This window comes from Littorina saxatilis, linkage group LG11 (genome assembly GCF_037325665.1).
Source record: "Littorina saxatilis isolate snail1 linkage group LG11, US_GU_Lsax_2.0, whole genome shotgun sequence".
Classification (NCBI taxonomy): Eukaryota; Metazoa; Mollusca; class Gastropoda; order Littorinimorpha; family Littorinidae; genus Littorina; species Littorina saxatilis.
The window spans coordinates 32,193,812-32,208,758 of NC_090255.1; the positions used below are offsets into that span (position 1 = coordinate 32,193,812).

Sequence of the window (14,947 nt, forward strand, 5' to 3'; positions counted from 1 at the left end):
AAACAATGGTGGCCTCGTCACATTTGTTTTAACATACAAAATCGTACTACTAAGCCACACAATCCATGTTTTTGATATAACACAAAGCGAATAATGCATGCTAAACGATAGTTGTCTTGTCAAATTCACAATAAGTATAAATAGACAATGTTCGGAAATAACCCCGTTTCTCGAATTCGTCTTTTAATTGTACACTCCTCGTGAAAACTTGTTCGACCTATAACTATCGCAGATCTGACCACCCGTCGCGATATAACTTTCGTGGTTGAAAACGACGTTAAACACCAAATAAAGAAAGAACAAAGGCAGATCTTAGAAGAGGGGTTCCACTGTAATTTCGTTTCTAGCTCTTCAAAACGTGGCCCTGATACAGTAACACAAAGTTTACAATCGTACAAAAGAAACTAAAGGTAACAAGGGAGATGAATAGTATACAAAATGCAAGCGACACATTCTTTTCGCGATCTAACGGAGTCTAGATAAATAAGAATGCATCTGTTTCTCATAATGATGATATTGACGATGATAACGACGGCGACGACAATAGCGACGGTGATGAAAGTAAAAACAGCAACAGCGCAGATGATAAGGCAAAAAAAAAAAAAATAGTCTGTTTACGGTAACCCGACCGACCCTATTTTTTTCGCGCGACCCTCGACTTTTTTTTTGACATTTGGGAAAAAAAAATTGCAAATTAACGTAAAAATATGGTTTTTTGGAAAAAAAAATCCCGACCTACCGACCCTATTTTTTGGCCTAGATGTTACCGTAAACAGACCTATTTTTTTTGGCCTAACTAAACCAGGTGACTGGCTACCGGTGACGACTTAACTAGGGTGGGAAAAAGTTTCAGACCTTTCAGGCTGTAGTACTGTAAATCATTCGACATGATGTGAATAAAGCAACTCCTGATAATGACAATGACGACGACGACGATAATAATGATGATGACGACGACGACGACGACGACTATGATGGTGATAATGATATGCCTAGGACGGGGAATCACAAATACCCTGACAGCTGAATAAGACAAGAAGTCGCGAATAATTCGTGGTTTTAATAACAGCAAAATGACCTAAGCCTGCTATTAATTGGACAATATTGCTATTTCATATGTTACGTGTATTTCCATTGGTCAATTGGGCAAAACTGAGCTCAGTGCAAAAGTGATATCGACGACATTTCCGTCGATATCAGTTTTGATATCGACGACCTCTTTATTGCTTCCCCACTTCAAAAACAAAAACACCTAAATTTAAAAACAAACAAATATATATGAAAATGTAATTATCCCAGAATTTAGTTGAACAAGTGACTAAAGACATTTTGAAAGGAAAGACATTTTAAAATACTGAAAAGTACAAGAAAAGAGTGAACAAAAAGAAATAATAATCAGAGGGAGGGATATGGAACAGCCAAAACTGAGACAAATACTTTTGTAATTTCTTTACAGTAAATACAAAATGTCCAGAGAATTAGCAATATATCTAACATTGACTGACTGTGTGATGATATCTTCTGCTATTGGTCTGTTTCGACAGTGATATCAAAATCTCGACCTCCGGTCTCGATTTTGATATCACTGTCTCAACACTGAGACCATAGCAGAAGATATCATCAAACAGTCCGTCAATATTGGGTAATATCATCACACAGTCCGTCAATATTGGGTAATATCATCACACAGTCCGTCAATATTGGATAATGTCGACTTCGCGAAGTCTTCTTCACAAAGCACGCTGAACAAAGCTGTGACACTGAATTTAATTTGAGAATCAAAAAGCAAGAATTTTAGGATATTGGACCGTTTCTTTCTTTCTTTATTTGGTGTTTGACGTCGTTTTCAACCATTCAAGGTTATATCGTGACGGGGAAAGGGGGGAGATGGGATAGGGGAAAGGGGGGAGATGGGATAGAGCCACTTGTTAATTGTTTCTTGTTCACAAAAGCACTAATCAAAAAATTGCTCCAGGGGCTTGCAACGTAGTACAATATATTACCTTACTGGGAGAATGCAAGTTTCCAGTACAAAGGACTTAACATTTCTTACATACTGCTTGACTAAAATCTTTACAAACATTGACTATATTCTATACAAGAAACACTTAACAAGGGTAAAAGGAGAAACAGAACCGTTAGTCGCCTCTTTTTACGACATGCTGGGTAGCATCGGGAAAATTCTTTCTCGTCCCAACCAATATGGGACTCCCCCTAACCCGCGGGGGGTATTGGACCGTTTAATTATTGACCAAACTAAAGTTTACATTTACTAGTACGTCGACCCAATGCCGACAGACAGACAAACATTTATGTTACAAATAATGATCTTCTCTCAAAATCGAAGATGAAACTCGCTTGCAAGATGCCGGCGGGTTTTTGGATAACTGAATTTTAAGTTAGAAGACTTCGGGCTCAATTTAAGGACAATTACCTTCACAATCATATTAAACAGGCAACATGAAAAATGAAAATGGAAAATATTTCTCAAATGTACACAAGACACATTGGTAGCACCCAGTAAGTAGTACGGTATAAATGACTCCATTCCATCAACATGGGCTGCCAGAGAAACAGAGATGAACGTGAGAGCAATATGTTACTGACCCTGCCCTTTGAGAGCAAGGTGAAATGAAAAAGCTATCACCTGAAATCGATACTTTTCACACAAACACAAGTGTCCTAATGTTTTAACATCCTGACAGATTGTTTGTTTGTTTTGTTTGCTTAACGCCCAGCCGACCACGAAGGGCCATATCAGGGCGGTGCTGCTTTGACATATGTATAACGTGCGCCACACACAAGACAGAAGTCGCAGCACAGGCATCGTGTCTCACCAAGTCACATTATTCTGACACCGGACCAACCAGTCCTAGCACTAACCCCATAATGCCAGACGTCAGGCGGAGCAGCCACTAGATTGCCAATTTTAAAGTCTTAGGTATGACCCGGCCGGGGTTCGAACCCACGACCTCCCGATCACGGGGCGGACGTCTTACCACTAGGCCAACCGTGCCGGTATACAGACAGATCAAGAGGCCGGCCGCTATAGCCTGGTATTAGGGAGATTTAAGAAACAGCACGTTTCGTTTTGCAGCTCGTTTCGTTTGGTGAATGAGTCACCCCGCGAAACGGAACGTGTAACGAGACGGCATAGGCCGCAGACAAGATTTAGATGTATTCACGTTTCGTTTCGGAATGAAAGGCCGGGCATGGCAGGATATGATCCGCTGACTGGGCATGGCATAATTTCAACTCCACGAGTCAATAAAGGATTGACATACTCGCATTGCACGCACAAGAGCTTCACATTTTTCAATTCATGCACCTGATCACATACGAAGCCAGAATAAAAATTCGATGCGATGACCTACTTCTGCTTCGCCATTTGCTTTCTCACCATGAAGTTGGATAAATGTACCAGGATCAGCACCCTTCAAAATATTTCAGTTCACAACAGTTGTCTACCTCCAATGAACACATTCTCAGCGCTGAAAGACTGTGAAAGGGTTGATGAATCTAGCAATGCATAAAATGGCCAACAAATAAAACTGTTAGTGTGCAAAAATACTCACAAAAGTTGACGAAATATTGTTCGTTTTTTGGGGGTGGAAAACGTGACTGCGTTTTGACGTTCCACGTACCGTTTCAGTTGACCTTCACCTTTCCAGCGAGAGACCCCCGAAATAATGACGTTTACCACAACTTCAAAACGAAACGTCCCAACGTTTCGTTTCTTAAATCTCCGTATTAATTAGGTTAAGTCGACTTCGCGGGGTCTTCTTGACGAAGCTCGACACATGAAGCTTTGGCACTGCATTTTCGGTAAAAAAAAAACACTTCGCAAATCAACTTTTGGCTAACTTTAAGGACTGTCTTCTCAAAAGAGAATGGATGAATCTTAGCTGGCTTACACGGGAAAGAATGGATATGTTTAACAAGAACAACAATAAAAGGATGACGTTGATGGGTAGATATACTCAGTCTAACTCTCAAACCAATTACATTTTGATTGGCAGAGCAGTCAAAGTTTATGGCATTCAAGAAATGATGCTTTAAAACAAAAACCTGACACCTGGGGTGGTGAGGCAGAACATTGTTTGAATGCATAAACTACACACACATTCTCCCTCTGTCTGTCTGTCTGTCTGTCTGTCTGTCTGTCTGTCTGTCTGTCTGTCTGTCTGTCTGTCTGTCTGTCTGTCTGTCTGTCTCTCCCCCCCTCTATCCCTACAAATGTCTATAAAACCCTACATTTTTAGTTCATGTGACCATGTATTCAGACGTATCGGAACAATCAACATCATTCCATCGTAAACTTCTAGAAATCGTCTTACATGGTTCTCTTCTGCTGCATTGTAAATATTCATACACGTTGAACAGCATGGTGATTCACATTTGATCGCTTGCAAAAGATTGCCATGCTATTCCGTATCTCTGTTGCATCAGCCAGGATAGACCTGTCTCCTGTCTGGCCAGTTTTCTACACTCTCACGTACGTAAGCTCGATTATTTAAAGCCATATGTACTCGATGACTATACACGCTAATTGCTTTACCAACAGCTGGAGACATGCTAAATTAAGTTCCCTGCAAAATATTGTGGTCTAGGACCCCTTCAGTGTTGAGATATGTTAATTTTCATTTTGATCTGGATCGTCCTATTTATAGATTTGGCAACACATGTAACGTTGATGCAAGGGAGCTAACACCGCGGCTTTGTTGACATCCTCACTTTTTCAGAGGCTAGAACAAGCTGTAATGCATGTATTATGGTCCGCGCATGGTGACATATCGTCATTATATGGTCTTATGGTGCGTTTGACATCGATTGTGGGCAAACTACACTTTGTAAACACGGGAGTGCGTTAGTATGCCTTTAAAAGAGAGTTCATACTCCTTGCACACGATTCAATTTTTGAAGAAAATGTGTATAGGTAATCATGCGACAAATGCCCATCTCTGCCCATTGACGAGTCGGTCATCGGCACCTGTTGTGCATGTACAGGCTGGCCGCTGATGTATACTTCTGTCTTCTTCTGCATTCATGGTCTGAAACTCCCACGTACACTCATGTTTTTGCGTGTATGGCCGTTCTGTCCCGCCATTTAGGTGGCAGCCGTACTTCGTTTTTAGGGGTAACTGCCAAAGGACGACAAGCCGGATTGCATTTATAGCCGTCATTGCTGGTTCACTGGTCGTCTCTTATTATGGATATTAACCCATCAGTTCATCGCGGCACTTCTTCTATAAACAATTCAAATAATACGTCAACAATACCTGGCCTATCTCGTCTTTGAAGGCCTCGGTGGCAGGCTAGCCTGTCAACCATTTTCTTCTTCTGTAGTGCCATGGAATGTTACATTTACCACCATGAGGCAAGGAAATTGTGGCTGAGATGACATTATTCGGCTGTCGTACACAAGGAAGAGAGATCGAGAAATGAAGGATAAATGATAAATGGCGTGTTCCCGTGTTCCCTCCCCGCTGCAAGTTGTAACGAATGTCCTTCCTACCATACACACTGTCCAGTACCATACACACTGTCCAGTACCATACACACTGTCCAGTACCATACACACTGTCCAGTACCATACACACTGTCCAGTACCATACACACTGTCCAGTACCAAACACTGTGACGTAAGTTTCTGTATTTCACTTGCATACGTGTAGATCTATACCCAATCTTGAGATATAAGGCCAAAAAAAAAATAGTCTGTTTACGGTAACCCGACCGACCCTATTTTTTTCGCGCGACCCTAGACTTTTTTTTGGCATTTGGGGAAAAAAAAAAAATAAAAAATAAAAATGTTTTTTTTGGGGGGGGCAAAATAACGTACAAATATGAATTTTTTGGGAAAAAAAATTATCCCGACCTACCGACCCTATTTTTTGGGTCTATGTTACCGTAAACAGACTATTGTTTTTTTTGCTTACCGACTTATATTGGCCAGTTATAGCTGTCTAGATTTTAGGGTGTCCCAATGACCCCCCATCGTTTCTCATTTCAAATGCACAAAAAGAGCGAAGGACACTTTTAACGACCACAGAAAAGCAGCAGGTTCAAAACCCCACACTGTCTTTCAGTCCTAGTTCTGTCCTGCTTTCCGGTTTCACTGGTCAAAATGATTGCTTTGAATCCCGCCGCTGTCTTTCCCTCACTTCATATTTCGCTTCCGGCGGTCCACGCAGACTTCCGCAAAGGAAGAGAAGCGTGGCGATGAGAGAGAGGATGAAAGCGATGACGGTCAGTGCAAAACAGTAGTGGTACTCGAACTCTTGACCAATCGAATTCTTGCGTCTCTCCACCTCTCCCGAGAACACGGAGAACTCGATAAAGATGAAGAACGCTGAGAAACAAACACAAACAATATAAGTTATTGGCAAAGAAAAGGATTAGAACAAAACCACACATTAGAAGCGTACGGTGTTTTCTTCTTCTGCGTGCTGAAAGTACAGATTAACACCCCGAATCGAATGTAGGCCTACACCTAACTGGATGGATCATCTGAGACGCACAAAGCGTCGATCATTGGCAATTAGACGTATTCCGAAAATAACTCTGTCGGATTTGTATGGGTTGTGAAAGAGTGAATGCCCTTGCTTTTTGCTCGGACAAACATTGGAGGCGCCAATCACAGGCGAGGGGTGTGTCGGAAACACGTGGACAGGAGCACGTGTGAAAGTATTTGTCCGAGGAAAAGCAAGGGCATTCACTCTTTCACTGACAACCCATTCAATCAGTTATTTTCCGAAAATCGTCTTTTACACGCTTATAAACAACTGTGATCTAGAGTATTTATATAAAAATCATCTTGTATTAACCATGCAGGTTTGTTCATCGTGAAGCACGGCACATCTTGCAGTGTTATCATTCTTATTACATGTAGTTTCAATCAGCCTAAGGCATGTCAAACTGAAGTATAAAGTGTTATTCTTTACATACACAAAGCTTCAATCAGCCTTAGCTATAGGCATGTCAAAATGATCAAGTGTTATTCTGTACATACACGTAGCTTCAATCAGCATTAGGCATGTCAAAATCATGCAAATGATTCTTTACAGACACGCGGAGCTAGATCAACCTGAGATATGTCAAAATCATCAAGTGTTATTCTTTACATACACGTAGCTTCAATCAGCCTTACGTATTTGAAAATCATGTAAATAATTCTTTACAGACACGCGGAGCTAGATCAACCTGAGATATGTCTAAATCATGCAGTATCGTCCTTACACTTACATGCCTTCCTTAATTGAGCCCGAAGTGGACTTCGTGAAGTCTTCGCCCATTTAATACCAGGCTTTATCCTACATACGTGAGAGAGACACTCGTGAGATAATAATCGTTCAAATCACACGTGTGTATATCATGTAAATGAGGTCATGTCATGCATGTCTGCCAGGGACCTGTTTTTCCACTGCTTATGATGCCAAAGTCACCGAGACAAACGTCATTATAGAAAAAAAATTGCGCTCGCTAATTTCCATCGATGAATTTTTAAAACTAACACGTCACGCCACACTTTCAGAGTGACGTTTCTTTACTTTGACGTAATAGATTGCACGAGGCTTTAGAAGAGATCGAGGTTCCAAAACAAGCGTCTTCAATTTAGCTGCCTCGACTGCAGAACATTTTCAGTAAAATACACGTAAGTACAGTATGTAGGATAAACAATACTACATGGCTTGCTGTTTCGTACCAGATTTACACTCGTTGCTTTTTCAAATAGTGAACAGCTCGCTTTCGCTCGCAGTTCAATATTTAAAAAAACAACTCGTGTAAATCTGGTACGATACAGCAAGCCATGTAGTATCATGTTCTCTATTTACATACAAGCTGTTTTGTCATCTTAAAGCATCTTAACTCATGCATACTCAAGTTTAAACTGGCTTATATTTGTGCTTGCAATGAACACCCTTCTTCAGTTATTATCTCTAGAAAGTACTCACATGCAAGAAGCGACGACACTGGCGCGATGGAGTAGAAGACTTTGACGTGGCTGACGAAACAGACGAGGAGGGTAGACACAGCACACAGCACCAGTGCCAGAAATCCCATGATGGCAAAGGCACGTGACGCCTCCAGCCAGGCTGACATGACACACATTGAACAATTACAGACTAATTTATCATACTGCACAATAATAAAACCCGCAAAATTCAACCACCACCACCACCACCACCACCACAAAAACTAAAACAACAACTACACACACACACACATACACACACACACACGCACGCACGCACGCACACACACACACACACACACACACACACACACACACACACACACACGCACACACTCACACACTGACACACACGCGCGCACACACACACACACTCACACACAGACCCACCTCCCCCACAATCTACTTTTTCTCCTCACTCATTCATCTAGCCCACCCAACTCACCGTCAACTTTCCACATGGTGTCAAAGTCTTCACAGTCATATTTGGGCTCGTCGTGACAGTATCTCCATAATCCCACCATAGCATCTCCCTTCTCTCTCAAAATTTCACGCCCCCCCCCCCTCCTTCCCTCCTTCAACCCACTTTTTCTCATCACTCATCCATCCACCCGGCCCATCCTACTTTCCACTGGCTGTCGAAGTCCTCGCAGTCATGCTTTGGCTCGTCGTGACAGCTAGTATCTCCACAATCCCACCACGGCATCTACCTGCTCTCTCAAAACTTCACGGCCTCCCGCCCCCCCCTCCCTCCTTCCCACCTCCAACCCACTTTTTCTCCTCACCGGCACCTCCACCCGACTCGCCGTCAATTTTGCACTGTCAACTTTGCACCGTCAACTTTGCACCGTCAACTTTTCACCGTCAATTTTGCACTGTCAACTTTTCACCGTCAACTTTGCACCGTCAACTTTGCACTGTCAACTTTGCACCGTCAACTTTGCACTGTCAACTTTGCACTGTCAACTTTGCACTGTCAACTTTGCACCGTCAACTTTGCACCATCAACTTTGCACCATCAACTTTGCACTGTCAACTTTGCACCGTCAACTTACTGTCAACTTTGCACTGTCAACTTTGCACTGTCAACTTACTGTCAACTTTGCACTGTCAACTTTGCACTGTCAACTTTGCACTGTCAACTTTGCACCGTCAACTTTGCACTGTCAACTTTGCACTGTCAACTTTGCACTGTCAACTTTGCACTGTCAACTTTGCACCGTCAACTTTGCACTGTCAACTTTGCACCGTCAACTTTGCACTGTCAACTTTGCACCGTCAACTTTACACCGTCAACTTTACACCGTCAACTTTACACCGTCAACTTTGCACTGCACCGTCAACTTTACACCGTCACCTTTGCACCGTCAACTTTGCACCGTCAACTTTACACCGTCAACTTTGCACCGTCAACTTTGCACCGTCAACTTTACACCGTCAACTTTGCACCGTCAACTTTGCACTGCACCGTCAACTTTACACCGTCAACTTTGCACCGTCAACTTTACACCGTCAACTTTACACCGTCAACTTTTACACCGTCAACTTTGCACCGTCAACTTTGCACCGTCAACTTTGCACCGTCAACTTTACACCGTCAACTTTGCACCGTCAACTTTGCACCGTCACACCGTCAACTTTACACACGTCTTCACACAGGGCTCGTCATGACAATATCTCCAAAATCCCACCATGTCATCTCCCTTCTTTCCTACAACTACACGCCTCCCTCCCCCCCCCCCCCTTTTCTCCCCCACAATCTACTTGTTCTCCTCACTCATTCATCTAGCCCACCCAACTCACCGTCAACTTTCCACATGGTGTCAAAGTCTTCACAGTCATATTTAGGCTCGTCGTGACAGTATCTCCATAATCCTACCAGGGCTTCACCCTTCTCTCCCAGTCGCACGTAGAACCATCCGGGGGCAGCCAGGCCTATGAGCTGAAAGATCAGAGAGATGGCGCACAGAACAGAGCCTGCCAGCATCGTCGCGTGAGGCTTGACGCAACCCATGACGTCATAGCCCAGTGACGTCACCAAGGGATTTGTTTTGGGGTCCTCCTTTCTGGGTGGTTCCTGGGTGATGATTTGAATGTTATGGTTGACTGTAGAGGGAAGATTTTGATCTGTGAACAGTACATGTATGTAAATGTTAATCTAATACAGTCATCCAGTATCATAACTATGAGGATATGATGGTTGTATATGTTGATAATGTACAGATCTATCTATTGATAATTCATTGATTTGCTGACCTGATAGAAAGATTCATTCTTCTCGAAACCCTACTTAGTAAGCGAGGGTGAAGGAGGGATGTCTTCGTTTGATTTAATGATGTCGTTTCTGTTCAAGATTAATCATATTCCATGCCAGAAAACACACACACACACACACACACACACACACACACACAAACACACACACACACACCAACACTCACTCACACACATACACGCACAACACACACACACACTCACTCACACACACACACACACAACACACACAAACAAACACACACACACACACACAAACACACACACACACACACACACACATGCACACACACTCACAGTCTGATTTAGGCTATTTATTTTAAATCAGACGAAATACAGTCAAGTGAATAAGTCAATAACTGACAAATCCTTATGTTCGACCAGTCGACTGATTGACAAATGAACTCGAATGAACCAATGATTTGATTGGCGATTGAATTTTTAATGGTGTGTAGGCTTTTCTCTCTTAAAGGTGGTCGTCTACATTTTTGTTTTTTTCAATTATCTTATGGTTGATTTCGATACAAAATTACCATGGGGAAAAAAAGTTATAGAAAAAAAATATGTAAAAAAAGATTTTATTTTTGGGTAGCGTGACTCACGCTTCCAATATTTTGTTTTCTGTTTGCTGAGAACATGTGCTTTGCCTAAAAATACTGACCAATCAAATTCATGTCACTATGCTTATAGCCACGCCCAAACAAGTGCAGCAACAGTTTGACACTGGAGCGCTGTCCAAGCTTTTTTTTAAACGGCACGAAATGCACGGGATTTGAGAGGAGTTTTACGCTTGGCATTTTCCAAATAAGGATATCCTACTATGAGTACTACGCTGGAATACTACAATGAATTTTCAAACGGCTACACTGGCTTCGTCTTTCCTGATCGAAAGGGGGTGTATTGTTGATATTTGTAGATAATAGACCTTTAAAGCGCACTGAACGGGTGCACCCTGAACGCAAAAAAAGAGGTGCTTTACTTGATCGAAAGGAGGTAACTTTTGTAAACGCTCCACCAATGTTGTCTGGGATTATCTACCTTGCACAAACCTGAATGCGGAAGTGTCCCCCTAAAGAAAATCACACTCGAAATAATGGTTATACTAGCACACAAAAAACAATCAGTCTATTAACCAACACCGCCTGGCATTTCAGTAGCTCTTTCAGAGCGAAACTGATGTCTTTTTAACCAAATAGAGGCCGAGATACGTGACAGGATGAATGCCGGACTAATTTACCCGCTGTACACCTCACCTGTGCTACCTGCGTATATCATTTACAACAATTTTACGAATAATCAGTTCACAAATAATCGGTCAAACTAGCCAGTTATACAAGCCTATGCAAAACCAGCTTCAGAATAATCACCCAAGTTCCGTAATCTGACACCTAGCTAGACTAAAGCAGACAACGTTTCGCCAGTCAGATCAAAACGTTATGCCTTGCGAAACTTTACGTAAAACACTGCAATAAAGTCGTCTTCGTCAAGTTGAAGTCGAGATAGTCGCTCGATCGTCAGCTACGCAGACTACTGTCTGCAATGCTAATAAAATGTCAGCGAGACCCATATTACATGTATCAACAATAAAAGACAAGGTAATAATCCTCTTACCTGTGACTACACAGCATCACTTGGCCCCGTTGTGTCCAGGCAAGCACGCGCCGCTGTGGCTAAATTTAGAACTGTGCCAAAACAGTGTCGCGAGCTTTCTTTCACCTGTGCTCAAACATTGCCTAGCTGTCAACGACACACGCTGTACGAGCGATTGAGCAAGCAATGGCGTGCGTAACAACACACCGCACAGGGCTCGCTGTGTGTTGTGTTGCTCTGAGCTGCAAAAACTGGGTCAGGTAAATAACACATTCTGAGTTTCAAATGAATGCAGTTATGTGTAACAACACACTGCACAGGGCTCGCTGTGTGTTGTGTTGTCAAGTTCTGAGCTGCAAAAACTGGGTCAGGTAAATAACACATTCTTGACACATTCTGAGTTTTAAATGAATGCAGGTATGTGTAACAACACACTGCACAGGGCTCGCTGTGTGCTGTGTACTGTTTTGAGCTGCGAAAACCGGGTCAGGTAAATAACACATTCTTGACAAATTCATTGGTGTTAAATGAATACAGGTGTGCGTAATAACGCACTGCACTGGGCTCGCTGTGTGTTGTTCATCGTTCTGAGATGCGAAAACCGGGTTAAGTAAAGAACACATTTTTGACACAATCTGAGTTTCAGAGGAATAATAATAATAATAATAATAATAATAATAAATGCAGGTCAGTACTGTGGTGTCGGTATGCTGGCATATTCAGTTACGATTTTGTAATGATCGTAGCATACATCTCTGACCCAACATTTCTTGAGTCGAGTCTCCGATTGGAAGACTTGCACTAATGTACGTCAGTGCCCCCCCTCCTAACACACACACACTCACACACGAAAACACACACACACACACACACCCACCCACAGACAAACATACACCACACACTCACACACACAGACAGACAGACAGACAGACAGACAGACAGACAGACACGCACACACACACACACACACACACAGTTAAAAGAGTCAAAGAAAAGAAAGAAAGGAACGAAAAAAAGATGAAACAAGTCGCGTAAGGCGAAAATACAATATTTAGTCAAGTAGCTGTCGAACTCACAGAATGAAACTGAACGCAATGCCATTTTTCAGCAAGACCGTATACTCGTAGCATCGTCAGTCCACCGCTCATGGCAAAGGCAGTGAAATTGACAAGAAGAGCGGGGTAGTAGTTGCGCTAAAGAAGGATAGCACGCTTTTCTGTACCTCTCTTTGTTTTAACTTTCTGAGCGTGTTTTTAATCCAAACATATCATATCTATATGTTTTTGGAATCAGGAACCGACAAGGAATAAGATGAAAGTGTTTTTAAATTGATTTGGACAATTTAATTTTGATAATAATTTTTATATATTTAATTTTCAGAGCTTGTTTTTAATCCGAATATAACATATTTATATGTTTTTGGAATCAGCAAATGATGGAGAATAAGATGAACGTACATTTGGATCGTTTTATAAATTTTTATTTTTTTTTACAATTTTCAGATTTTTAATGACCAAAGTCATTAATTAATTTTTGAGCCACCAAGCTGAAATGCAATACCGAAGTCCGGGCTTCGTCGAAGATTGCTTGACCAAAATTTCAATCAATTTGGTTGAAAAATGAGGGCGTGACAGTGCCGCCTCAACTTTCACGAAAAGCCGGATATGACGTCATCAAAGACATTTATCAAAAAAATGAAAAAAACGTTCGGGGATTTCATACCCAGGAACTCTCATGTCAAATTTCATAAAGATCGGTCCAGTAGTTTAGTCTGAATCGCTCTACACACACACACACACACACACACACACACACGCACAGACACACATACACCACGACCCTCGTTTCGATTCCCCCTCGATGTTAAAATATTTAGTCAAAACTTGACTAAATATAAACAAGTCGCGTAAGGCGAAAATACAATATTTAGTCAAGTAGCTGTCGAACTCACAGAATGAAACTGAACGCAATGCCATTTTACTCGTAGCATCGTCAGGCCACCGCTCATGGCAAAGGCAGTGAAATTGACAAGAAGAGCGGGGTAGTAGTTGCGCTAAGAAGGATACGCTTTTCTGTACCTCTCTTTGTTTTAACTTTCTGAGCGTGTTTTTAATCCAAACATATCATATCTATATGTTTTTGGAATCAGGAACCGACAAGGAATAAGATGAAAGTGTTTTTAAATTGATTTGGAACATTTAATTTTGATAATAATTTTTATATATTCAATTTTCAGAGCTTGCTTTTAATCCGAATATAACATATTTATATGGTTTTGGAATCAGCAAATGATGGAGAATAAGATAAAGGTAAATTTGGATCGTTTTATAAATTTTTATTTTTTTTTACAATTTTCCGATTTTTAATGACCAAAGTCATTAATTAATTTTTAAGCCACCAAGCTGAAATACAATACCGAACCCCGGGCTTCGTCGAAGATTACTTGAGCAAAATTTGAACCAATTTGGTTGAAAAATGAGGGCGTGACAGTGCCGCCTCAACTTTCACGAAAAGCCGGATATGACGTCATCAAAGACATTTATCAAAAAAATGAAAAAAACGTTCGGGGATTTCATACCCAGGAACTCTCATGTCAAATTTCATAAAGATCGGTCCAGTAGTTTAGTCTGAATCGCTCTACACACACACACACACACACACACGCACGCACACACGCACGCACATACACCACGACCCTCGTTTCGATTCCCCCTCGATGTTAAAATATTTAGTCAAAACTTGACTAAATATAAAAAAGAACGAACGAACAAAAGAAAGATAGAAGAAATACAGAAAGAAAGAAAAAAGGAAAGAAAGACAGAAAGAAAGAGAAAACAAGTCGCGTAAGGCGAAAATACAATATTTAGTCAAGTAGCTGTCGAACTCACAGAATGAAACTGAACGCAACGCAACGCAGCAAGACCGTATACTCGTAGCATCGTCACTCCACCGCCCGTGGCAAAGGCAGTGCACGTGGAATGGACAAGAAGAGCGGGGTATTCGTTGCGCTGAGAAGGATAGCACGCTTTTCTGTACCTCTCTTCGTTTTAACTTTCTGAGCGTGTTTTTAATCCAAACATATCATATCTATATATTTTTGGAATCAGG

General features: G+C 41.7%; 1 protein-coding gene across 3 annotated transcripts; it reads right to left on the reverse strand.

Annotated features, from left to right (window-relative positions):
* Positions 1-684: 684 nt before the first annotated feature.
* Positions 685-12,038, reverse strand: LOC138980256 (uncharacterized). 3 transcript variants are annotated; one of them, XM_070353104.1, is made up of 4 exons: positions 11,861-12,038; positions 9,779-10,081; positions 7,956-8,096; positions 685-6,352 (listed from the first exon to the last, which is right to left on the reverse strand). In XM_070353104.1, the coding sequence occupies exons 2-4, from the start codon at positions 9,987-9,989 to the stop codon at positions 6,123-6,125; spliced, it is 582 nt and encodes a 193-aa protein (XP_070209205.1). In that variant the 5' UTR covers positions 9,990-10,081; positions 11,861-12,038; the 3' UTR covers positions 685-6,122. The 3 variants fall into 3 exon arrangements, with proteins under 3 accessions (XP_070209205.1, XP_070209204.1, XP_070209206.1); XM_070353103.1 differs by having other exon boundaries at positions 9,779-10,102; positions 11,861-12,037; XM_070353105.1 differs by lacking the exons at positions 9,779-10,081; positions 11,861-12,038 and adding an exon at positions 8,421-8,513.
* Positions 12,039-14,947: the final 2,909 nt, after the last annotated feature.

What these genes read in the sequence shown, in the direction of transcription:
- LOC138980256 (XM_070353104.1), bottom strand. Translation starts at nt 9,989, where the DNA reads ATGGGTTGCGTCAAGCCTCACGCGACGATGCTGGCAGGCTCTGTTCTG. An exon ending in CACCATGTGGAAAGTTGACG is followed by an intron (nt 8,097 to 9,778) that starts GTGAGTTGGGTG and finishes GTGTCATGTCAG; the next exon opens with CCTGGCTGGAGGCGTCACGT. An exon ending in AGTGTCGTCGCTTCTTGCAT is followed by an intron (nt 6,353 to 7,955) that starts GTGAGTACTTTC and finishes TTTGTTTCTCAG; the next exon opens with CGTTCTTCATCTTTATCGAG.